Source organism: Equus przewalskii, chromosome 8 (assembly GCF_037783145.1).
Source record: "Equus przewalskii isolate Varuska chromosome 8, EquPr2, whole genome shotgun sequence".
Taxonomy (NCBI): Eukaryota; Metazoa; Chordata; class Mammalia; order Perissodactyla; family Equidae; genus Equus; species Equus przewalskii.
The window spans coordinates 36,031,151-36,058,232 of record NC_091838.1 but is presented as its reverse complement, the minus strand read 5'-3'; the positions used below and the strand labels follow the sequence as shown (position 1 = coordinate 36,058,232).

At 35.4% G+C, this 27,082-nt stretch overlaps 1 protein-coding gene across 35 annotated transcripts in view; it reads left to right on the top strand.

The window, feature by feature from the left end:
• SPIDR (scaffold protein involved in DNA repair) overlaps positions 1 to 27,082 on the top strand; it is a 472,184-nt gene that overhangs the window by 65,012 nt on the left and 380,090 nt on the right. The window contains exon 1 of one of the 35 annotated variants that reach the window (XM_070631684.1): positions 5,787 to 5,809. The exons of the other annotated variants lie outside the window; for them this stretch is intronic. Within the exon in view, the coding sequence (XP_070487785.1) occupies positions 5,807 to 5,809 (3 nt within the window). The 5' untranslated portion in view covers positions 5,787 to 5,806. Of the gene's footprint in view, positions 1 to 5,786; positions 5,810 to 27,082 lie in introns of those variants that run through there. 35 annotated transcript variants of the gene reach the window in all.

Below are 27,082 nucleotides of genomic sequence, written 5' to 3'. Positions count from 1 at the left end.
CTAAGCTTCCATTAATTGCAAAAGATCAGGTCCAAACTGGCAATAATAAGGGTTTTTCTATTTATTTCAAGTGATATGCACTTCACTTGATGCAGCTTTTTTTTTTAATTGAGATACACTTGACATATAACATTATATTAGTTTCAGGTGTATAACGTAATGATTTGATATTTGTATATATTGTGAAATGATCCCAAGTCCTAGTTAACATCCATCAGCATGCATAGTTATAAAATTTTTTTTCCTTGTGTTGAGGACTTTGAAGATCTACTCTGTTTGCAACTTTCAAATATCCTATAGAGTATTATTAACTATAGTCACCATGTTGTAATTACAGCCTCATGACTTAATTATTTTATAGCTGGAAGTTTATACCTTTTGGACCCCCTTCACTCATTTTTCCCACCTCCCACAATCACCACTCGTCCTCTGTATCTATGAGCTTGGTTTTTGTTGTTGTTGTTTTTGTTTTTAAAATTCCACATATAAGTGAGATTCTATGGTATTTGTCTTTCTCTGTGTAACTTATTTCACTTAACATAACGCCCTCAAGATCCACTTATGTTGTGGCAAATGGCAAGATTAGATTCTTTTTTAGGCTGAATAGTATTCCATTATATATATAGATAAAGAAGACATGATATATATATCACAGACAGTTAGATTGTTTCCATATTGTGGCTATTGAAAATAATGCTTCAGTGAACATGGGAGTGCATACATCTTTTAGAAATAGTGTTTTCATTTTCTTTGGATAAATACTCAGAAATGGAATTACTGGACTACATGGTAGTTTTATTTTTAATTTTTTGAAGAAACTTCATGCTGTTTTCTCTAGTGCCTTCACCAATTTACATTCCCACCAACAGTGCACAAAGGTTCTCTTTTCTCTGCATTCTTGCTAACACATTTCTTGTCTATTTGATAATAGCCATTCTAACAGGTGTGAGGTGATAATCTCATTGTGGTTTTGACTTTCATTCCCCTGATGATCAGTGATATTGAGCTTCTTTTCCTGTACCTGTTGGCCATGTGTATGTCTTCTTTGGAAAAATGTCTATTTAGATCCTCTACCCATTTTTTAATTGGACCGGTTTTTTTTGCTGTTGAGTTGTATGAGTACTTTATATATTTTGTATATTATCCCTTTATCAGATATATGATTTGTAAATATAGTCTCCCATTCAGTAGGTTGCCTTTTTATTTTGTTGATTTTCTTTGCTGTGCAGAAGCTCTTTAGTTTGATGTAATTCCACTGTTTATTTTTGCTTTTGTGGCCTTTGTTTTTGTAGTCAGATCCAAAAACTTATCACCAAAACCACTGTCAGGGAGGTCCATGAGAATGAAATATCTGGATATTTATTTGTGGCTTCTTCAATTTCTTTCATCAATGTCTTATAGTTTTCAGTTTGCAGATGTTTCACCTCCTTGGTTAAATTTATTGCTAGGTATTTTACTCTTTTTGATGGAGTTGTAAATGGGATTGTTTTCTTAATTTCTCTGTTTGATAGTTTGTTGTTAGTATGTAGAATTGCAGTAGATTTTTGGATGTTGATTTTTGTATCCTAGAACTTTACTGAATTCATTTATTCTAACAGTTTTTCATCAAGTCTTGATCCTTTTTTATGTACAATATGTCATCTGCAAATAGGAACAGTTTTCCTTCTTCCTTTCCAATTTGGATGCCTTTATTTCTTTTTCTTGCCTAATTTCTCTGGCTAGGACTTCCAGTACTATGTTGAAGAAAAGTGGCAAGATTGCGCATCCTTGTCTTATTTGTGATCTTAGAAGAAAAGCTTTCAGCTTTTCATTGTTGAGTAGGATGTTAGTGGTGGGCTTGTCATGTACAGCCTTTATTATGTTCAGGTACATTCGCTCTATACCTGCTTTGTTGAGAGTTTTTATCATAAATGGATGTTGAATTCTGTCAAATGAGAGTTCTGCATCTATCGAGATTATCATATGATTTTTATCCTTCATTTTGTTAATGTGGTGTATCATGTTGATTGATGTGCAGATGTTGAACCATCCTTGCATCCTGTGAAATAAAGCCCACTTTATTATAGCATATGATCCTTTTAATGTATTGTTAAATTTGGTTTGCTAATATTTTGTTAAAATTTTTGCATCTATGTTCATCAGGGATGCTGACATGTAATTTTCTTGTGTTGTCCTTGGCTGATGTTGGTATCAGGGTAATGTTGGCCTTGAAAAATAAGTTTAGAAGTGTTCCCTCCTCTTCTGTTTTTTGAAAGACTTTGAGAAGGATTGGTATTAATTCTTATATGAATGTTTGGTAGAATTCACCAGTGAAGCCACTGGTCCTAGACTTTTGTTTGTTGGGAGGTTTTTATTACTGATTCAATCTCCTTGCTGTAATCAGTCTGTTCAGATTTTCTGTTTTTTCATGATTCATTCTTGTAAGACTGTATGTTTCTAGGAATTTATCTATTTGTTCTAGGTTGTCCAATTTGCTGGTTTATAATTGTTCATAGTAGTCTTTTATGATCCTTTGTATTTTGTGGTATCAGTTGTGTCTCTGCCATCATTTCTGATTTTATTTATCTGAGTTCTTTCCCTTTTTTCCTTGGTGAGCCCTCTTAAAGATTTGTCAGTTTTGTTTATCTTTGCAAAGAACAAGCTCTTAGTTTCCTTGATCTTTTCTATTGTCTTTTTAGTCCGTATTTCATTTATTTCTGCTCTGATCGTCATTATTTCCTTTCTTCTACTAACTTTGGGCTTTGTTTATTTTTTTCCCTAGTTCCTTGAGGTGTAAAGTTAGGTTGTTTATTTGAGATTTTCCTTTCTTCTTGAGGTAGGCATTTATCACTATGAACGTCCCTCTTAGAACTGCTTTTGCTGAATCCCATAAATTTTGGTACATTGTATTTCCATTTTCATTGTCTCAAGGTACTTTTTGATTTCTCCTTTGATTTCTTTATTGACCCCTTGGTTGTTTAGTGGCATATTGTTTAATCTCCACATATTTGTGAATTTACTAGTTTTTTTCTTGTAACTAATTTCTATTTTCATACAATTGTGCATGGAAAAGATGCTTGATATTATTTCAGTCTTCTTAAATTTAGTGACTTGTTTTGTGTTCTAACATATGATCTATCCTGGGCATGTTCCTTGTGCACTTGAGAAGAACGTGTTTTCTACTCCTTTTGGATAGAATGTTCTGTTTATATCTCTTTAGTCCATTTGGTCTAACATGTCACTTAAGGCTGATATTTCCTTATTGATTTTCTGTTTGGATGATCTATCCATGATAAAAGTGGGGTGTGAAAGCCCCCTACTATTATTTATTGTATTGTTGTCTATTTTTTCCGTTTCGGTCTGTTAGTATTTGCTTTATATATTTAGATGCTCCTATACTGGGTGCATAAATATTTACAGATGTTACACTCTCTTGTAGATTGATTCCTTCATCATAATGCAATGCCTTTTTTCATCTCTTCTTACAGTCTTTGTTTTAAAATCTGTTTTGTCTGCTATAACTATAGTTACTACAGCTTTCTTTTGGTTTCCACTTGCATGGAATATCTTTTTCCAACCCTTCACTTTCGATCTGTGTATGTCCTTACATGTAAAGTGAATCTCTTGTAGGCAGCTTTAGATGAGTCTTTTTAAAATCCATTCAGCTACTCTGTGTCTTTTGATTGGAGATTTTAGTCTACTTATATTTAAAGTAATTATTGATAGGTGTGTACTTTTGCAATGTTGTTAATTGTTTTCTGTCCTTTGTTCCTTTTTTTGCAATGTTGTTGTTTTCTGTCCTTTGTTCCTTTCTTCTTCTCTTGCTCTTTTCCTTTGTGCTTTGATGAGTTTTTTTAGTCGTATTCTTAGACTCTTTTCTCATTATCTTCAGTATATCTACTATAGGTTTTTGCTTTGTGGTTACCATGAAGCATACATATGACAGCCTATATTTATGAGTCTATTTTAAGTTGGTAACAACTGGAGTTTGAACACATTCTAAATCTCTACATTTTTACTCTTTCCCCTCCCACATGTTCTGTTTTTGATGTCACAGTTTACACCTTTTATCTTGTGTATCCCTTCACTAATTATTGTAGTTTTAGTTGTTTTTTACTACTTTTGTCTTTTAACCTTCATACTAGCTTTATAAGTGATTAATTGACTGCCTTTACTATATATTTACCTTTACCAGTGAGATTTGTATTTTCATATGTTTGTGAGTTACTAATTAGCACCCTTTTTTCAGCTTAGAGAGATCCCTTTAACATTTCTTGTAATGCCAGTTTAGTGGTGATGAACTCTTTTAGCTTTTGCTTGTCTGGAAAGCTCCTTATATCTCTTTCAATTTTGAATGATAACTTTGCCAGGTAGAGTATTCTTGGTTGGAATTTGTTTTTTTCAGCACTTGGAATATATCATGCCACCTGTCTTCTGGCCTGTAAAGTTTTAGCTGAAAAATCTGCTGATTGCATTATCAGGGTTCCCTTGTACCTAGGAAGTTATTTTTCTCTTGTTGCTTTTAAGATTCTCTCCTTGTCTTTAAATTTTGACATTTTAATTATAATGTGTCTTGGTGTTGCTTTCTTTGAGTTAATTTTATTGGGAGCTTTTTGGGCTTACTGGATCTGGATGTCTGTTTCCTTGCCAATCTAGGGAAGATTTTGGCCATTATTTCTTCAAAGAAGTTTCCTGCCTCTTTCTCTCTCTCTTCTTCTGGAACTCCTATAATGTGAATGTTAGTTTGCTTAATGTTGTCCCGTAACTTCCTTATGCTGTCTTTACTTTTTTCATTCTGCTGCTCTGATTGGGTTAGTTCTAATGCCCTGTGTTAGAGTTCACTGATCATTTCTTTTGCTTTATCCAATCTGTTGTTGAGCCCCTCTAGTATATTTTTCAATGCAGTTATTATATTCTTCAGCTCTGTGCGTTTTACTTTGGACTTTCTTATATTTTCTAACTCTTTGTTGAAGTTCTCACTGCTCATCCATTCGTCTCCCAAGTTCAGTGAGCATCTTTATGAACATTAGTTTGAACTCTTTATCAGGTAAATGATTTATCTTTGTTTCGTTAAGGGTTTTTTCTGAGGTTTCATTTTGTTCTTTCATTTGGAACTTATTCCTGTTTTTCCTTATTTTGCTTGACTCTCTGTGATTCTGCGAAACAGCCACCTCTCCCAGCTTTGATGAACTTTATTGTTCAACCCTTCCCTAGTTCCTGGTTGTTTCTCAAACCTTTATGATTGTCCAAGCAGCCTGTTTTATTTTTAATAGCTATCAGTTGTTGAAGGTATGCCAAGACCTGTCATGGTCCCAAAGGGAGGGATCTGAGTCAGCACCTAGATTCATGCTGATCTGAAACCAGACCTTCAGGCAGCAACTTTTAAAGTACAATAGGCTCTCCTTACCCATGGGTTCACTTTCTGCAGTTTCAGTTACCTCTGGTCAACCACAGTCTGAAAATATTAAATGGAAAATTCCGGAAATGAAGAATTCGTAAGTTTTAAATTGCATACATGCTGAGTAGTGTGATGAAATCTCACGCTGTCCTGCTTAGCCTCACCTGGGATGAGCATCATGCCATGTACCCTACCCTCTTGTTTGTCATTTAGTAACTGTCTTGGTTATCAGATTGACTGTCACCATATCGCAGTGTTTGTGTTAAAGTAACGCTTATTTTACTTTATAATGGTTCCAAAGTGCAAGAGTCATGATGCTGGCAATCTGGATATGCCGAAGAGAAGCCATAAAGTGCTTCAAGTGAAAAGGTGAAAGTTCTTGACTTAAGAAGGAAAGAGAAGAAATCACATGTGAGCTTGCTAAGATCTATGGTAATCCTCTATATCCTCTAATATATTGTTATAATTGCTCTACTTTATTATTAGTTATTGTTGTTAATGTATTCCTGTGCCTAATTTATAAATTAAATTTTATCATAAGTATGTTTGTATAGGAAAAAACATAGTATATGTAGGGTTTGGTACTATCTACAGTTTCAGGCATCTGATGGGGGTCTTGGAATGTGTCCCCTGCAGATAAGGGGGAACTACTGTATGTAAATATTTGCAGTCCTGTGGGACCACAAGCATAAGCCCTGTTGGCCACCAGATCTGGAGGTATACCCTGGGTAACAGTCACAAAAATCGGAGCTCCAGACTAGTGTATAAGCTTCTTTCTGGGAGATACCAGCCAGCGGTAGTGAAGCAGAGGGAGGGTGCAATGATGACATCCCTCTGCCTTTGTTCCCTGAGAGCACTTTTGCAGCTTCCAAATATGTGCCAAACCTGAAGCCTACCCATCAGGCTGAAGCACCAGGACAAGCAAATAGGCCTCTTTCAGAGAGACTGGGTATATTTCAGTCTGCTTTTTGTGTAGTGTAGTGCCCTGGGTGTGGTAGCTTGCTAAGAACTCTCTTTCCAGTTGTTGTGGAGAACCAGGAATGCAAGCCACCCTGGCTTCCAGAGCCAGGTGATCAAGAGGTACCCCTGGGCTATAGCTGCAAAAACCAGGGCACTAGATATGTGTAAAAATTCCCCTCTGGGAGACACTGGTGCTGTGGAGCATTGCATAGGGAGAATGTGAATATGGCACCATCTAAGGAAAAAGAAAAGAAAGTGACAACTGCTGGCTTTAGCAAGGCAGAGAGAGAGTGCAAAAATGGCAACTGTCGGAGAGTAAAGATGGTACCTGATGTGGGGTCAGTGAGCTGAAGAGTCGAAAGAAAGATTTCTTGGACTCTCAAGATCTGGCAGTGGTGCTCTTTTTATTTAGAGAATAGTGTGGAATAGCATGGGGACAGGACCCATGGGCAGTCAGAGCTTCTGCTGCTGCTGCATGGGGACAGGACCCATGGGCAGTCAGAGCTCCTGCTGCTGCCCCGAGTTGAGGGTTAGGGCTAAACTTATAAGACATGGGTATGTGACTTATTTTTACTGGAAAAAGAAAAGATGATGTAAAAAGTCATTAAATGATTTCAGTGCAGATGGGGTCTGGTTATTGTGCAGTCATATAACTTTAGATACGAACCTGGCCATATAGATCGGCATGTAGGTGAGGATGCCCTGGGCTTCTCTCCCTGGGGCAGCCCTAATCCATACCATAAAAATCCACCGGGTCATATAGTTTGGCATGTAGGCCAGGTCACCTTGGGCTTCTCTACCTGGGGCAGCCTTAATCCACATCAGTACCCACCATGAAGAAAAAGAAAAAAGTCGAGGTTAAAAAAGAAATGGCACCAACACCATCTTTAGCAAGGTAGAGGGAGAGCACAAAAATGGCACCTGAGAGTGCCTCCGTCCCCAGAGAGTGTCCCAGCAGGCCCAGGCTCCCTCATATAGGATCTTTAAGATTAGTAAATGACTTTGACATAAAATCTGGGTGCTTTTCAAATGGCTGCTTCTGTGCTGGGCCCTAGAGCAAGTGAGTCTGCATGTGAGCCCTTTAAGAGAGATTTCTCACTTCTCTACTGCTCTTTGGGTCTTGTGGGCATGTCTGTCAGTTTTCAAAGCTTGGTGTTTTGGAGGCTTATCTCTTAACTGCAGGACTTAACAGTTGGGGTGCCTGATGTGGGTATGAATCCTTCACTTGTAAGGGAGAAGCTCTGGGTTTGTGAGTTACCTCTCGATTGTGGGTTGCCATGCCGGGGGTAGGGTTTATTGTGAGACTGTGTCTCAGCCTCACTCACCTACCTCAATGTGGCTAAATTGTTAGGTGGTTTTTTCTTTTGGTAGAAATTGACAAGGCGATTATAAAATTCATATGGAAATACAAAGAAGCTGTGTTTTGCAAAGCAGTTTTGAAGAAGAATTACAAAGTAGATGACTTACACTACCTGATTTCAAGATTTACTCTAATGCTACAGTAATCAAAATTGTGATACTGGCATAAAGATATACAGGTAGACGGATGAACAGAATAGAGAGCTGAGAAATTATTTTGACAAAGAAAGCAATCCAATGTGGGAAAAGAAAAACTTTTAAACAAATAGTGCTGGAGCAATTGGATATTCATATGGATAGAAATTCACCATCACTTCTTACCTTACACTATACATAAAAGTTAAATCAAGATGGATCATAGATCTAAATGTAAAAGCTAAAACCATAAACCTTCTAGAACAAAAAAGTAGGGAATAGGCAAAGCTTTCTTTGACAGGGTACAAAAAGCAGGAAGTGTAGGGAAAAAAAACTATAAGCTTCATCAAAATAAAAAAATTTCTGCTTTTTGCAAGACACCATTAAGAGATAGAGAAAATAATAGCAAAACGTGTTGTAAAGGACTTGCATCCAGACTTTAGAGAACCCCTACAGCAATAAAAGGATAACTCAGTTAATTGGGGGAAGATCATAACAGACACTTCATAAATGATGCTTTATGAACGGCCAGTGACTATGTCAAACTTCAACATATGAATTTTGGGGGGACACGTTTTAGCCAGTAACAGTATTATAAAGAGATATTTAAAAATTAAATGGAAAACTGTTTTTTTTAAGGAAGAAAATGAATTTTATTTTAGAGTGTTAAATTGAGAATGTACAGGGAGTGGTTGATGTCACTTGGAATTTGGGAGAGCACACTGGGTTGATGTTGATTTAGAGAGTAGTTGTTTAGCGGTACTATATTAAAGTTAAAGCAACATAAGGAAATATCTTTTTCTCTTTGCTTTGAATCTACATTTCTGGGGCAAGAAGAATAAAATAGTAGTATACATAAGTGTAAGAATTCTTAGAAAGTATGAAGAAACGAGCCCACAAGAGAAATTAGAAGAGTAAGATTTGTTTCTCATGGACTAATTTCAGTAGTTTGGTCACAGTTTATTTTTCCTTTTTCAAATGCCAGAAATTTTAAAACATAATTTGCAATGAAATTTTTTTTCAGGTTATAAATATTTTGGCAAGGATTTACCTAAAATAGTCTGCTGATCCAAACCAGCTTTTTGAGTTTCACAGCCATAGAGACATCTAAAGGTGCTCTAGAAAATCTTCCCCGATTTTTCTTCCCTGGCTGCTGGAACTACAACAGCTGTGACACAGGCATCTGGGATTTGTATTTTTTCCTTGAGAATGGAGGACTCTGCCAGTCTTGGGTCCCCTGATACCCTAATGTAGGAACACTGTCTCCTCTTTGTGCTTTTCTCCCGGACACCTCTGAGACATGTAGGTTGTTGAACTTTTCATGGCTCTCAGCTCTGTTTCAGCGGTTATCCAAGGAGAAGAAAGAAGGCTTCTGGTAGAACTAAAATTGATAATAAGATAATGGTTAAACAACTTTACTATCTCTATTCTTTTGACTGTTCCTTTGTCTTTTCACAAAAGAATCAAGTCAACATCCACACAGTTTCTTTTATACAGTAGCGAAAAGTACAACTGTTTACTTTCTATTTAATTGAATGAATGTACTCTTTTCCAATGGTCAGCATTTAGATACACATTTAAGAACTGGTCCCAGGCTCACCAGTTATAGCCTAGAAAGACTAACTTAGCTGGCTGTTTATCCTAAGGACAATCAGATTATGGATTTTCTTTTCTTAAACATACTAGATTTTTCAGGTGTTGTCTCCTAACAGGGCTGGAGAGGGCTACCTGTTACGGCATTTTAAAGGAGGAGATTCTTGGGACTGGCCTGGTGGTGTAGTGGTTAAGTTTGTGTGCTCCTCTTCGGCAGCCCAGAGTGCATGGGTTTGGATCCTGGGTGTGGACCTACCCCACTGCTCATCAAGACATGCTGTGGTGGCATCCCAGAAACAAAATGGAGGGAGATAGGCACAGATGTTAGCTCAAGGCTAATCTTCCTCCCCAAAAAGAGGAAGATTGGCAACAGATATTAGCTCAGGGCCAATCTTCCTCACCAAAATAAATTAATTAATTAAATTAAATAAACATAAAGGAAGAGATTCTGGGGCTCTGCCACTGTTACCGTAGTTTAAAAATAGTCCCTTCCAGAGAGAACTGGAGAAAATAATCACTGAGGAGATTAAGTAGGAGGTGACAAGAAGTTCCAGAGTCAAAGAAAGAAGTCAGGGCAGAGTGAGTAGAGGTAATCACTAATGAGATATGGGAGGCCCGTTAACACTAATGCCCCCTTCTGTATTTGAAATTATTCTACTTTTTGAAGTTCTTTTCAAGAAACCCTATGTGTGCCCCTTCATGTGGAAAGTCCTCTGATGTCATATCATTTAATCCGAATTAGAAGGCAGCAGGTTTATTTGTAAGGTTTTGCACTTAATCTGATTAAATGGTGAAAACCATTATCTTATAATCTTGTGCTTTTAGTGGTTAGCACTCCAGTTACTACTGATTTTCTTTAAAATATAATTAAAATAATACACTGGGGTCAAGGAGATGATTATATTTGTGTCAAGTAAAAGTATGTGAATTGTTTAATATACCAAAATGATAAGTAAATATGAAAAAGTGCATTAGAGTAGTACTTTAATTACTAAAGTCACTTATCTCACCAAGGAGATGGTACAGAGCACTAGCCATCAGTAACAGTCAGTTAAGGAAGAGCACTAGTGTGAGAGGTTATCTGTTCTTTTTTTTCCTTACTCTTTTGTGACCATACATTTTAATATATTGCTAAATTGATACACTTTGATTGCTGTGTTTCTCTCTTTTAATGGATGTCTGTCCACTAGTTGCCCAAAGAAACTTACTTAACTATTATCCTTGCCACATACACTTCCCTAGCAACATCCTATTGCTTACCACATCTCTCAATTTACTTTTTTTTTTTAAGAAAAGGTATTTTATCGAGGTGAAATTCACATAGCATGAAATTAACTTTGTAAAGTAAATAATTCAGTGGCACTTAGTACATTCACATGTTGTGCAACCACCACCTATATCTCATTCCAAAACATTTTCATCACTAAAGAAGAAAACACCATACCATTAAGCATCCACTCCCCATTCCCCTCTTTCCCCACTTGCCTGCAAGATAGTGGTGTTCTCTCTGTTTCCATGATTTTACCTGTTCTGGATATTTCATATAAGTGGAATATTACAATATTTGACCTGTCTGGCTTCTTTCTTAGCATAATGTTTTTGACGTTCATCCATGCTGTAGCATATATCAACACTTCATTCCTTTTTATCGCTGAATAATATTCCATTTTATGGATATACCATAAATTGTTTATCAGTTCATTTACTGATGAATATTTGGGTTGTTTTAACCCTTTGGCTATTGTGAATAGTGCTGTTATGAACATTGGTGTACAAGCATAAGTTTGAGTACCTGTTTTAAATTATTTTGGGTATATACCAAGGAATGGAATTTCTGGATCTACGTTTAACTTTTTGAGAAACCACCAACCTGTTTTCCATAGCTACTGCACCATTTTACATTCCCACCAGCAATACATGAGGGTTCCAATTTCTCTGTTTCCTTGCCATCAGTTATTTTCCTTTTTTTTTTTGTTATAACCATCCTAATGGTGTGAAGTGGTATCTTATTGTGCTTTCAGTTTGCATTTCCCTAATGACTAATGAGGATGACCACCTTTTCATGTGCTGGTTGGCTATTTGTATATCTTCTTTGAAGAAATGTCTATTCAAGTCCTTTGTTGATTTTTTAAATTGGGTTGTCTCTCTCTTACTGAGTTGTAAGAGGTTTTTTTTTTTTTAACTTTTTATTAAGATTATGATAGTTTACAACCTTGTGAAATTTCAGTTGTACATTATTGTTACTCATGTTGTAGGTGCACCACTTCACCCTTTGTGCCCTCCCCCCACCCCCACCTTCCCCTGGTAACCACCAATCAGTTCTCTTTGTCTGTATGTTTAACTTGGACCTATGAGTGGAGTCATACAGAGTTGGTCTTTCTCTATCTGGCTTATTTCGCTTAACATAATACCCTCAAGGTCCATCCATGTTGTTGTGAATGGGACGATTTTATCCTCTTTTACGGCTGAGTAGTATTCCATTGTGTGTGTGTGTGTGTGTGTGTGTGTGTGTATATATATATATATATATATATATATATATATATATATACCATATCTTCTTTATCGAATCATCACTTGATGGGCACTTAGGTTGCTTCCACATCTGGGCTATTGTAAATAATGCTGCGATGAACATAGGGGTGCATGGGACTTTTGGAATTGCTGATTTCAAGTTCTTTGGATAGATACCCAGTAGTGGGATGGCTGGGTCATAAGGTATTTCTATTTTTAATTTTTTGAGAAATCTCCATACTGTTTTCCATAGTGCACCAGTTTGCATTCCAACAGTGTATGAGGGTTCCTTTTTCTCCACAACCTCTCCAACATTTTTCACTTTTTGTTTTAGTTATTTTTGCCATTCTAACAGGTGTAAGGTGATACCTTAGTGTAGTTTTGATTTGCATTTCCCTGCTGATTAGTAATGATGAGCATCTTTTCATGTGTCTGTTGGCCATCCATATATCTTCTTTGGAGAAATGTCTGTTCATGTCCCCTGCCCATTTTTTGATCGGGTTGTTTGATTTTTTGTTGTTGAGCTGTGTGAGTTCTTTATATATTATGGAGATTAACCCTTTGTCGGATAAATAACTTGTAAATATTTTTTCCCAACTAATGGGTTGTTTTTTTGTTTCAATCCTGTTTTCCCTTGCCTTGAAGAAGCTCTTTAGTATGATGAAGTCCCATTTGTTTATTCTTTCTATTGTTTCCCTCGTCTGAGGAGTTATGGTGTCCGAAAAGATCCTTTTAATACTGATGTCAAAGAGTGTACTGCCTGTATTCTCTTCTAGAAGACTTATTGTTTCAGGTCTAATCTTTAGGTCTTTGATCCATTTTGAGTTTATTTTGGTGAATGATGAAAAAGAACGGTCAATTTTCATTCTTTTACATGTGGCTTCCAAGTTTTCCTAGCACCATTTGTTGAAGAGACTTTCTTTTCTCCATTGTAGGCCCTCAGCTCCTTTGTCCAAGATTAGTTGTCCATAGATGTCATTTTTTGTTTTTTAATGCCTACTTTTCCCAGAACCTCTGGGGTGTTTTTTGGTTGTGGTTAAAAAAAGATTGTGATTTCCATCTTTTTTTGTTTTATAAATTTTGACATGTTGCCTTTTGTAAATTTAAGGTGTACAGCATATTACTTTGATACATTTATATATTGTAATATGCAATTGAAACAGTATTTATCACATTATATCATTATAGTACAATATTATTGTCTATATTAATTATACTGTACGTTAGATCTCTGGCTTATTTTATGCTCATTACAGGTTGTACTCTTAAACACCATCAGTCTTATCCTCCCACCCCCTATCCCCTGGTAACTACTATTTTACCTCTCTGATTTTTTTTACAAGTTTGAGATTTTTAGATTCCACATATAAGTGATATCATACAGTACTTTTCTTTCTCTGACTTATTTCACTTAGCATGCTGTGCTCCAGGTCCATCCATATTGTCGCAAATGGCAAGATAGCCTTTCTCGTGGCTGAGTAATACTTCATTCTGTATATATACCACATCATTTTTATCTCTTCGTCCATTGATGTACATTTGGGTTGGTTCCGTATCTTGGCTATTGTGACTGATGCTGAGTTAAACATGGGTGTGCATATATCTCATTGAAATCTTGTTTTCATTTCCTTTGGGTATATACTCAGAAGTGGAATTGCTGGATCATATGGTAGATCTATTTTTAATTTTTTGAGGAACCTCTGTATTGTTTTCCATAGTGACTGAGTTAACTTATACTCCCAACAATGGTATATAACATCCTCACCAGCATTTGTTATCTCTTGTGTTCTTGATGATAGCCATTCTAAAAGGTGTGAGGTGATATCTCTTGTGGGTTTTATTGGCATCTCCCTGGTGACAAGTTATTTAGAGCATCTTTTCACATGCCTGTTGGCCATTTTGATGCCCCCTTTGGAAAAATGTCTCTTTAATTCTTCTGCCCATTTTTCAATCAGGTTGTTTGAGGGTTTTTTTGTTATTGTTATTGTGTTAGTTCTTCATGTTTTTGGATATTAACCCCTTATCTGCTATATGGTTTGCAATTTTTTTCTCCCATTCTGTAGGCTGCCATTTCATTTTGTTCGTTGTTTCTTTTGTTGTGCAGAAGCTTTTGAGTTTGATGTGGTCCCATTTGTTGATTTTCACTTTTGTTTGTGCTTTTGATATCATGTCCAAAGTATTGTTGCCAAGAACAGTATTGATGAGTTTCTTCCCTATGTTTTCTTCTGGGAGTTTTATGGTATCAGGTGTTATGTTTACGTCTTTGATCCATTTTGAGTTAGTTTTTGTGAGTGGTGTGAGATAGGGGTCCAGTTTCATTGTTCTGCATGTTTCTCCAGTTTTCCCAACACTGTTTGTTGAAGAGGCTATCCTTCCTCCATTGGGTATTCTTTGTTCCCTTTCAACTGTTAGTTGACCGTATATGCCAAGGTTTAATCCTGGCCGCTTTACTCCATTCCATTGGTCTGTGTGTCTAATTTTGTGCCAGTACTATACTGTTTTTATAACCATGGCTTTGAGGTATAGTTTAAAATCAGGAAGTGTGATACCTCCAACTCTGTTCTTTTTTCTCAGAATTTCTTTAGCTATTTGGGGTCTTCTGTGGTTTCAAATAAATATTAGGATTGTTTCTCCTGTTTCTGAGAAGAATGCCTTTGGTATTTGATAGGGATTGTGTTGAATCTGTATATTTGGGTTGATGACTGTTTTAACAATATTTATTTTTCTGATCCATTAACATGGGATGTCTTTCCACTTGTGTCTTTTTTCTTTCAGCAAAATCTTGTAGTTTTCATTATACAGATCTTTCCCTTCTTTGGTTAAATTTGTTCTAAAGTGTTTTGTGGTTTTTGATGCTATTGTGATTGGGATAATTTTATTTCCTTTTCCAATGCTTTATCATTAGTGTAAAGGAATACCAATGATTTCTGTAAGTTGATTTTGTAACCTGCTGCTTTACTGAAATTGGTGATTAATTCCAACAATTTTTTGCTTTACTGTTTGGGATTTTCTATATATAAGATCACATCATGAGCAAATAGGGGCAGTTTTATGTCTTCCTTTCCAATTTGAATGCTTTTATTTCTTTGTCTTATCTGATTGCTGTAGCTAGGACTTCCAATACTATATTGAATAGGAGTGGTGGCAGTGGACGACTTATCTTGTTCCTGATCTCAGAAAAAACACTTTTAATTTCTCTCCGTTGAGTATAATGTTAGCCATGGGTTTGTTTGTCATATATTGTGACCTTTCTTATGTTGAAGTATGTTCCTTCTATACTCAATTTGTTAAGGGTTTTTTTCATGACAGGATATTGTATTTTGTCAAATTCTATTTCTGCATCTATTGAGATGATCATGTGATATTTAATTTTCATTTTATTGATGTTATGAATTACATTTATTGATTTGCATAAGTTGAATCATTCTATCCCAGAGATAAATCCCACTTGGTCATGGTGATTAATCCTTTTAATGTGTTCTTGAATTTGGTTTACTGATACTTTGCTGAGAATTTTTGCATCTATATTCATCAGGGATATTGGTCCACAGTTTTTTTTTCTTGTGGTATCCTTATCTAGTTTTGGTGTCAAGGTAGTGTTCACGTTGCAGAAGGAGTTTGGAAGTGTTCCTTCTTTCTCGATATTTTGGAAGAGTTGAAGAGGATTGGTGTCAGTTATTTTTTAAATGTTTGGTAGAATTTACCAGTGAAGCTGTCTGGTGCTGGAGTTTTCTGTGTTGGAGGTATTTTGATTACTGATGCAATCTCTTGACTTGTTATCGGTCTGTTCAGATTTTCTGTTTCTTTCTGATTCAGTCTTGGTAGATTGTATGTTTCCAGAAATGTATCCATTTCTGATAGTTTATGTAACTTGCTGGTGTATAATTGTTCATAGTAGTCTCTTATAATTCTCTGTATTTCTTTAGTATCACTTGTAATATCTCCTCTTTCATTTATAATTTTCTCTTCTCTCTTTTTTTCTTAATCTAGCCAGGTTTGTCAATTTTGTTCATCTTATTGAAGAACTGGCTTTTAGTTTTGTTAATTCTTTCTGTTGTTTTTCTGGTTGCTATTTCATTTATTTCCACTCTGATTTTTATTATTTCCTTCCTTTCTGCTAACTTTGCTCTTAATTGTTCCTCTTTTTCTAGTTCTTTGAGGTATAAAGTTAGGTTGTTTATTTGAAGTCTTTCTGATTACTTAATATGTGCATTTATTGCTATAAACTTTCTTCTTAGAACTGCTTTTGTTGCATCTCACAAAACTATATATTTTCATTTGTTTTGAGATAATTTTTTATTTTCATTTTGATTTCTTCTTTGATCCATTGGTTGCTTAGAAGTGTGTTGTTTAGTTCCCACATATTTGAAGGTCTAGTCGCTTTCCTCCTCTTGTGGATTTCTGATTTTATGCCATTGTGGTATATACTTGGTAGAGAATATAGTTGGTATGATTTCAGTCTTCTTATATTTGCCAAGATTAGTTTTGTAGCCTGTTACATGATCTATCCTAGAGAATGTTCCATGTGCACTTGGTAAGAAATGTATTCTACTGCTGTGGGATGGAATGTTTTATATGTCTGTTAAGTCCATTTGTTCTAAAGTGTGGTTCAAGTCCAGCAAGTTTCCTTGTTGATTTTCTGTCTGGACAGTCTGTCCATTGCTGACAGTGAGGTTGAAGTCCCTTGTCTATTTCTCCTTCAGATCTGTTAGTATTTGCTTAATATATTTTGGTGCTTGGATGTTGGGAGCATGTATATTTATGATTATTATATCTTCTTGATGTATTGGCCTCTTTGTCATTGTATTATGACCTTTTTGTCTCTTGTTACCATTTTTGGCTTGAAGTCTATTTTGTCTGATACAAGCATGGCTTTACTCACTTTCTGTTGCTTACCATTTGCTTGGAATATCATCTTCTACCCCTTCATTTTGAGTCTTTGGGGCAGAGATGAGTCTCCTGAAGGCAGCATATAGTTGAGTCTTGTTTTTTAATCAATCCAGTCACTGTGTGACTTTTGTTTGATGAGATCAATCCATTTGCATTTAGTGTGGTTATTGATATATGAGAATTTACTACTGCCGTTTTGTCTTTTCTGGTTGTTTTGTGTCTCCATTGTTTCTTTTTCTTCATGTTGCTCTTTTCTTTTTTAGTTTGGTGGTTTTCTATGATGATTTGTTCAGTTTCCCCTTTTTTTATGTTTTGTTTCTCTGCTCTAGATTTTTGTTTTGTGGTTACCACGAGGTTTATATAAAACGTCTTATTATAGATAAAATAGTCCTTCTTCTGCTGATAGCAACTTACCTTGATTTACCTACACAGTTTTCATCTTTTTCTCTCCTTTTATATTTTTGTTGTCACAAATTATCCCTTGTTATGCTGTGAGTTTGCTACCAAATTATAGTAGGAATAGTTATTTTTAATACTTTCCTTTAACCTTTATGCTGTAATTAGGTGTTTAACACCTCATTCTAAAATTCAGTTAAAATATCCTGATTTGGTCTATTTATCACCTTACTCAAAGTTTTATGTGCCTTTTGTCATTTCCTTTGAGATAGAAGAACTCCTTTCAACATTTCTTGTAACACAGGTCTAGTGGTGGTGAACTCCCTCAGCCTTTGTTTGGTTGGGAAAGCCTTTATTTCTCCTTCGTATCTGAGGGATAACTTTGCTGGATAGGGTATTCTTGGCTGACAGTTTTTGTCTTTCCATACTTTGACTATGTCATTCTGCTATCTCCTGGCCTGTAGAGTTTATGCTGAGAAATCTGCTGTTACTCTAATGGGGGTTCCTTTGCAGATTACTGTCTTTTCCCCTGGCTGTCTTTAAGATTCTTTTTTTATCACTGACTTTTGACAGCTTCATTATAATGTGTCTTGGGAGAGGTCTTTTTACACTAAGATAGTAAGGCGATCTATTAGCTTCATGGACTTGTATGTCTCGTTCTTTCCCCAGGTTTGGGAAGTTCTCAGCTATGATTTTTTTAAATAACATCTCTGCCCCCTTCTGCTTCTCTTCTCCTGGAATACCTGTTACTCTTATGTTGGCTCTGCTAGTGGAGTCTGATAGATCTTGTAAGATTTCTTCACTCTTTAAAAATGTTAGTTCTCTCTCCTCTTCTCTCTAAATTATTTCTGGATTCATATCTTCCACATCACTTTTTTCTGTCTTCCCTCTGATGTGCTCTATTTCCAATGCTTTCTAATGTATTCTTCATGTCATTTATTGAGTTCTTCAGCTCCAGAATTTGTTTCATTCTCTTTCAGAATTTCAATCTATTTGGTAGTGTACTCCTTCTGTTCATTAATTTTATTCAATTGAGTTGCCTTTCTGAGTTTTCTTGTAGCTTGTTGGATTTCTTCATAGCAGCTCTTTTGAATTCTCTGTCAGTTAGATCCTAGTTTTCTGTGAGTTTGAGTTTGGTTGCTGGAGAATTTTCTTTTTTGTCTGTGATACCATATTACTGTAATTTTTCATGGTGTTTGATGAGATGTGCCTCTGCCAGCACATTTGAAGTAGCAAACACATTTCTTATTTAGGTAAAGCTTTGGTTACTTTGATTTTAACAGTTCAACAGGTTGGAATTAGAGGCCTTTCTTTTGTTTTTTAGCAGGTGGTGTTATAGCACAAGTTTTTGATTTCTCTTACCAGTGCTGCCTCTTGGCTATGTTTGAGAGCCCTCACTTTTCACCCTCAACCCCCGTGCTAGAGTAATTACCAGCACGATTGTAGATGCTTGTGCCACTGGGGTTGCTGGTGCCATTGTCACTACCAGAATTGTGGGTGCTACTACTGCTTCCAGGGGTACCAGGATAGCATGGTCTGCCTCTGCTGCTGGGGTTGCAGGTGCCACTACCACTTCTGGAACCACCGGGATTGGCAATGCTGCCATTCCCCTGGTTCTGCTGCTGCTCCCATGATTATACTGCCTTCCGAGGTCTAATCCAACCACCTTCAGATATACAGATGTATGGAACCTCTTCTTTTCACTTTTTGATAGTGTTCTTTAAAGTGTAAAAGTTTTAAATTTTAGAGAAGTCCAATTTTTATCTATTTTCTCTTCTGTTGCTCATGCTTTTGATGTTGTATCTAAGAATTGGTTGCCAAGTCCGCAGTCATGAAGATTTATACCGGTGTGGTCTTCTAAGAGTTTTATGGTTTTTGGTCTTATATTTAGTCAATTTGTGCACTTTGAGTTAATTTTTGTGTGTTGTGTGAGGCGAGGTTCCATCTTCATTCTTTTGCAGTGGAAATCCTGCTGTCCCAGCATCATTTGTTGAAAAGACTGTCTTTTCCTGCACTAAAAGGTCATGACGCCCTTGTTGAAAATCATTTGGTATAAATGTATTGATTTGTTTTTGGACTCTTAATTCTGTTTTATTAGTCTATATGTCCGTATGCCAGTACCAGTCTGTTTTGATTACTGCACCTATATAGTAAGTCTTGAAATCAAGAAGTATGAGTCCTTCAAGTTTGTTCTTCTTTTCAATATTATTTTGGTCATCAGGGCCTCTAGCAATTCTGTATGAATTTGAGGACTGGCTTTTCTATTTCTGCAAAAAAAGGCTATTGTAACTTTTGGGGATTCTGTTGAATTTATAGATTATTTTGGGTAATAGTTCCATCTTAACAGTATTGTTTTCCAATCCATGAACATGAAGTGTCTTAACATTTATTTAAATGTCCATAAATTTTTCCAGTGATATTTTGTAGCTTTCACTGTAGAAGTCTTTCACCTTCTTGGCTAAACTGATTCCTATTTTCTTCTTCTTCTTCTTCGTTTTTCTTTTTGGTGAGGAAGATTAGCCTTGAGCTAATGTCTGTGCCAATCTTTCTCTATTTTTTGTATGTGGGATGCCTCCACAGCATGGCCAGGGAGTGGAGTAGGTCTGTACCAGCATCCAAACCTGCAAACCTGGGCCCCTGAAGTGGAGCAAGTAGAACTTCAAGTGCTTGGCCACGGGGCCAGCCCTCCTATTTTATTCTTTTTGATGCTACTATAAATCAGTTGTTTTCTTAATTTCTCATTGAATTGTTCATTGCTAGCATATAGAAAAATAACTGGTTTTTGTATGTTTTTCTTGTATCTTGCAGCTTTGCTAAATTTGTTTATTAGCTCTAACAGTTTTTTTGGTAGGTTTTTAGGATTTTCTATATATAAGTTTATGTTATCTGCAAGTAAGATAGTTTTACTTCTTCCTTTTCAGTTTGTTTGCCATTTACTTCTTTTTCTTTCATATTTGCTTTGGTTAGAACTTTCAGTACAATGTTGAGTAGTAGTAGCATTAGTGGATATCCTTTCCGTATTTCTCATCTTAGGGGAAAGCTTTCAGTTTTTACCTATGGAATATGGTGTTACCTTTGGGATTTTATAAATGCCCTCTATCTGGTTAAGGAAATTTCCTTTTATTTCTAGATTATTAAGTGTTTCTAATCATGAAAGACTGTTGGATTTTGTCAAATGCTTTTTCTGCATTAGTTGAGATGATTGTCTTATTTTTTCCCTTCATTGCATTGATGTAGTATATTGCATTGATTGATTTTCACATATGGAACCACCCTTGGATTGCTGGGATAAATCTTATTTGATCGTGGTGTATGTCCTTTCAATATGCTACTGGATTCAGTTCATTAGTCTTTTCTTAAGAATTTTTGATTTATATTAATAAGGGATATTAATTTGTAATTTTCTTTTCCTGTGATGTCTCTGTATGACCTTGGTATCAGGGTGATGCTGGCCTCACAGAGTGAGTTAGCAAGGGTTCCATCTTCTATTTTTGAAGAGTTTAAGAAGGATAGGTATTAATTCTTCTTTAAATGTTTGGTAGAAATTACTAGTGAAGCCAGCTGGTCCTGGAATTTTCTTAGTTGGGAGACTTTTGATTACTGATTTAATTTCTCTATTCATTATAGTTCTGTTCAGATTTTCTACTTTTTCTTGAGTCAGTTTTGGCAGTGTGTGCATTCCTATGAATTTGTCCATCTCATATAGGTTATCTAATTTGTTGGTGTACAAATAGTTCATGGTATTCTCTTATATTTCATTTTATTTCTGTAAGATTGGTAGTAATGTCCCCATTTTCATTCCTGATTTATTTATTTGCTGTTTCTTTTTTTCTTTGTCATTCTACCTGAATTTTGTTGATCTGTTCAAAAACCACGTTTTGATCTCATTGATTCTGTTATTTTTCTTCTCTATTTTAATTATCTCTGATCTAATCTTTATTATTATTATTACTTTTTCTTATGCTAGCCTTGGGTTTAGTGTGTTCTTCTGTGTCTAGTTCCTTATGTATAAAGTTATGTTATTGATTTGAGATCTTTATTCTTCTTTTTAATGTAGATAGTACAGTGCTAAATTTCCCTTTGAGCACAGCTTTCACTGAATGCCGTAAGTTTTGTTATGTTGTCTTATTATTTTCATTTGTCTTGATGTATGTTCTAATTTTCTTGTCGGTTCCTCTCTCTCTCTCTTTTTTTTTTTTTGCTGAGGAAGATTAGCCCTGAGCTAACATCTGTGCCAGTCTTCCTCCACTTTACATGTGGGTTATTGCCACAGCATGGCTGGCAAAGTGGTATAGATCTGCGCCGGGGATCCAAAACTGTGAACCCAGGCAACCGAAATGGAGCATGCTGAAATTAACCACTATGCCATAGGGCCAGCCCCTGTGATTTCTTCTTTGACCCATTAGTTGTTTAAAAGTGTGTTGTGTAAATTCTACATGTATGTGAATTTTCCACTTTTCCTTCTGTTACTGATTTTAGTAATTCTGTTATGGTCCGAGAAGGTACTTGGTATGATTTTGACTATTTTAAAAGTTTAGAGATTTGGGGCCAGCCAGTGGCGTAGTGGTTAAGTTTGCATGCTCTGCTTTGGTGGCGCAGGTTTTTGCAGGTTTGGATCCCAGGTGTGAACCTACACAGTGCTCATTGAACCATGCTGTGGCAGCACCCCACATACAAAATAGAGGAAGATTGGCACAGATGTTAGCTCACTGACAGTCTTCCTCAAGCAAAAAGATGAAGATTGGTAACAGATGTTAGCTAAGTGCCAATCTTCCTCACCAAAAAAAAAAAAAAAAAAAAGATATAGAGATTTGTGACCCAAACTGCAGTAATTAGTCCAAGGTAAAGGTGTTGGCAGGGGCTTACTCCCTCTGAAGGTACTGGGAAAGGTTTGTTTTCATCCTCTCTATGAGCTTCTGGTAGTTCATTGGCTTTTGGCAGAAAATTCCAGTCTTCACATGATCTTCCCCCTGTGGGTGTGTTTCCAAAGTCCCAATTTTATAAATGCATTAGTCATATTGGTTTAGGAGCCCACCCTACGTTAGTAGGTCCTCATATTTACTTGACTAATTACATCTGCATTGACCCTGTTTCCAGTTAAGGTCATATTTTGAGGAATTTGGCATTAGAATTTCAATATGTGAAATTTTTGGATGACAAAATTCAACCTATAACAGGAAGGGTTTCTTTGTCTTTTTTAAATTTTGTAAATGTTTGTGAGAAATTGGTATTAACTTTCTATAAATGTTTGGTAGAGTTTACCCATGAAGACAGATATACTAGGGCTTTCTTTTTTGGAAATTTTAAAGTTACTAATTCAATGTCTTTATTTATTATAGTTCTATCCCAGTATTTTATTTTCACTTGAGTCAGTTTGAGTAGTTTCTGTCTTTCTACGTATTGGTTTTTTTCTTATAAATTATCTAATTTGCATACATTTGTTTACAGTATTTCTTTTTAGCTCCTTTTATTTCTGTAAGATCAGCAGTGATATCTTGTCTTTCATTCCTAACTTTAGCAATTTGAGCCTTGACATATTTTTTCTTGGTCAATACAGCTAAACATTTTTCAATTATGTTGATCTTTTCCAAGAATCAGCCTTTATTTTTGTTGACATGTTGTATTGTTTTTCTTTTCTCTATTTCATTAACTTTGTATTAATATTTATTTTTTCCCTCTTGTTTCAGTTTAATGTGCTCTTGTTTACCCATTGCTGTAAGGTCAAAGGTTAGGTTATTGATTTGAGAACCTTCTTTTTTCTTAATATGTGCATTTATAGCTAGAAACTCTAATTCCTATTAGCTTGTTAGGATTAGGTTAATTCCTGTAAGCATTGCTTTAGCTGTTTTCCCATAAGTTTAGGTATATTACTCCCATAAGTTTGGACTTCATTTTTATTCATTGCAAAAAGTATTTTCTATTTTCTCTTGTCATCTTTTCTTTGACTCATTTTTTATTTAGGACTGTATTTATTTCTCATGTATTTGTAAATTTCCCAAATTTCTAGTGGTCATTGTGTTCCAATTTCATTTCATTTTGATCGAATAGCATTCTTAGATTAGAGTCCTTTTAACTTTTATCAAGGCTTGTTTTATGGCTTAACGTATGATCAGTCCTGGATAATGTTCCGTGTGCATGAGAAAAGAATGTGTATTCTGCTGATTTGGAGTGAAGTGTACTATAGGTTTTCATTTGGTCTAATTGGTTGACAATGCTGTTCAATTCTTCTGTTGCTGATATTGTGCTGTTTTCCTATCCATTACTGAAAGTGGCATATTTAAGCCTCCAACTGTTATTGTTGGACTGTTTTTCGTTTTCATTTGTCAGTTTTTACTCCATATATTTTGAGTCTTTGTTGTTTGGAGCATATATGTTTGTAATTTTTTCTATCTTCCTGATGAACTGACTTTTTTATCATTGTAAAAAGTCCCTCTTTATTTGTAGTAATATTTTTTTAAGTCTGTTTTACTTGTTATTGCTATAGCCACTCCAGCTCTTATCAGTACTGTTTACGTACTGTATCTTTTTCTAACCTTTTACTTTCTACTTATGTTCATTTTGAATCAAATTGCATCCCCTATACAGAGCATATAGTAGAATCTTGTATTTTTTTATTTAGTATGACAGTCTCTACCTCTTGATTGAATTGTTTAATTTATTCATGTTTAATGTTATTGATATAGTTGCATTTACATACACCATTTTACTTTTTTCTTTTATATGTCTTTTTTTCTCTGTCCTTTCCTGATTTCTTTTTCATTAAGGTATTTTCTTTTTCAGCATTTAACTCCTTTAGTAATTTTTCACTACATGTTTTTTAATTATATTCTCAGAGATTGCTCTAATGCTTACCATATACCTCTTAATTTAGTGATATCTCCCTTAGATTTATACTAATTTTTTTTCCAGTGAGATATGGAAACATTATTCCTATATAGCTGTATTCTTTCTTTACCCATTTTTCTCCTATTTTTTTAGATGTATTATATTTGTATATGTTAAAAACCCATTAATACACTCACATAATTATTAATATAACTTTATGTCTTTTATAGAAGTGGACACAGAAAAGAGAGCAAGTAGAGTGTTATATGGTCTTTCTTATTTATTGTTTCTTGTCCTCTTCATTTGTTCCTATGGGATCACATTACCATCTGGTGACGTTTTCTTGGTTCACTTCAGCTTTGTTCCCACTTGTCTCTTTTGTGTTATTGACAAATATATTACATTTCTATATGTTATAGGTCCAACAATAGAATTTATACATACTGTTTTATGCAGTTGGTTTTTAAATTAGTTAAGGGAAAGAATATACATTACACTTTTAAAAATTAGGTAATTACCAGGGCCAGCCCCATGGCTGAGTGATTAAGTTCGTGTGGTCCACTTCAGCAGCCCAGGGTTTTGCCGGTTTGGATCCTGGACGTGGACCTAGCATTGCTCATCAAGCCATGCTGAGGCGGCCTCCCACGTAGCAGAACTAGAAGGACCTACAACTAGAATATACAACTATGTGCTGGTGGGCTTTAGGGAGAAGAAGAAAAAAAAAGGATTGGCAAGAGATGTCAGCTCAGGGCTCATCTTTAAAGAAAAACGATTAGGTAATTACTTTCATTGACACTTTTTTTTCATGTGGATTTGTGTGAATTCTGAGGTCACTTGCTTTCAGCCTTCAGAACTTCTGTTAGTGTATTTTATAAAGTGGACCTACTACCATCAATCAGTTTTTGTTTATCTAAGACTATTTTATTTTGCCTATGTTTTTGATAGTTATACTGTATATAAAAATTTTGGTTGGCAGGTGTTTTTATTCAGCGCTGTCATCTCTCTGCCTTCTGGTCTCCCTTGTATCTGATGAAAAATCAGCTGTTAATCTTAATGAAGATTCCCATGTACAGGATAAGTTTTTTTTTTGCTGCTTTCATGATTATTTTTCTTGCAGCATTTTTATTGTGATGTATCTGGAGGTGGATCCCTTTGTGTTCATCCTACTTGGATTGTCTTGAGCTTCTTACATGTGTAAGGTTTTTCATAAAATTTGGGAATTTATGGCCATTATTTCTAGAAATGTTTTTTTCTGCTCATTCCTCTCTTTCTACTCCCATGACATGTATGTTGGTGCACTTAATCGTGTTCCACATTTCTCAGTTTGTTGATTTTCATTCTTTCACTTCTCTTCTTCATATTGCATAATCTCCAATTTTCATGTTCATCAGTTCATTTATTCTTCCAGTTTATATCTATTATTAAGCCCTTTTGGTGAATTTTCGTTTCAGGTATTGTACTTTTCAACTCCAAGATTTCTATTTGTTTCTTTTTTTGTAATTTATTTTTATTGATATTCTCCACTTGATGTAACTTTGTCATTATACCTGCCCTTACATTTTTCAAGTTGAGATATAATTCAAATGCCAAAAATGTACTCTTTTAAAATGTACTATTGTGAAGTGTTTAGTCATATTTATAAGGTTATGCAACTATCACCACTTTCTAATTTTAGAACATTTTCTTCAGCTCAGAAAGAAACCCAACACCCGTTAGTAGTCAATCCCCATTTCACCCTGTCCTTGTTCCTCTGATCGCCTTTCATCTCCTTTCATCTCATTTTGTGTAAATGGAATCACAGATTATGTGCTCTTTTCTGTCTGGATTCTTTCACTAAGCGTAATGTTTTCAAGGTTTATCTATGTTGTAGCATATATCAGTACTTCATTCTTTTTTTACACCTGAATAACATTCCATTGTATAGATATACCACGTGTTTTTATCCATTCATCAGTTCATGGACGTTTAGATTTTTTTCTACCTTTTGGCTATGGGTGGTGGTGTGTAGGGGAGGCAGAGGTGCATTTAACATTGTAAGAGATCACATTCTAGTTATGATCTAGTAGTGATCATAGCCTAAAGAGTTCAAGAGGGGACATGGTTAGAAGATGTCTTGTTCTACTTTTATGCTATGAAATTCTCAACAGTAAATTTAACATGACCAGAAAGCAAATTATCATTCACACATTACTGCATACTCTGGGTAAGACTTGAGATCTTCAAACAAAAAAATCTAACAACTTTTGAGGGAGTCATTGGAGGTTAGTGTTCCTAGGTGTTATAATGGAAGATACAGTGACATTAGTAATGAACAACATTAAATAAATGGCATTAAAGATCTGCAGCAGATGTATATTGTTTCAATACCAATATGTCCTATGGGCCATAGCGTTATGAGTAATAACAGTATTGTTACCCTTTTCTTGGGTGAGAGTTATGAAATTAGCCAGGAACAACACATATGACAATGAAGAATACAGAGATGGCATATAGACACCCTGAAGAATGTTCATGTGTGTGATTAGACAGTAAATAAATATTACGTATCTGTTTTCTACCTAATATTCTAAAACTTTGTTGATACCTCACTATAGCTCTCATGGGCCCATAAATTTTATAAAATCAAGTTATTTTTTTAGTTAGATACCTCACAAAAATTATTTTCCCAGGACCTTCACATATCCTAGGAGTGGCTCTGCTGAAGATTACTTTAGTAGATATGATTCCCGTTGTTGGTGGGATGTCAGCTTAGGCATTCTTTTAGCGTAGATGGTAGCCTGGATGAGAAGAGGGAATATTTTCAAAAGTAAAGGACAGATTGAGTAAAATCAGTTGAACTTGCATTGTTCTACTTTAGATAAAAGTATTATTTAGAGTGAGTCTTCATCAGTGAGTGGGCACTATGAGGAAGTAAAAAATTTTCTTAACTAGATCTACGAACATCCTCTCAGTATGCCTGCCTAAAAGAGGTCCTGGACTGTGTGCAGAGAGGAGCTATGATGTTTCGATATTAATAATTATAACCTTTCATAG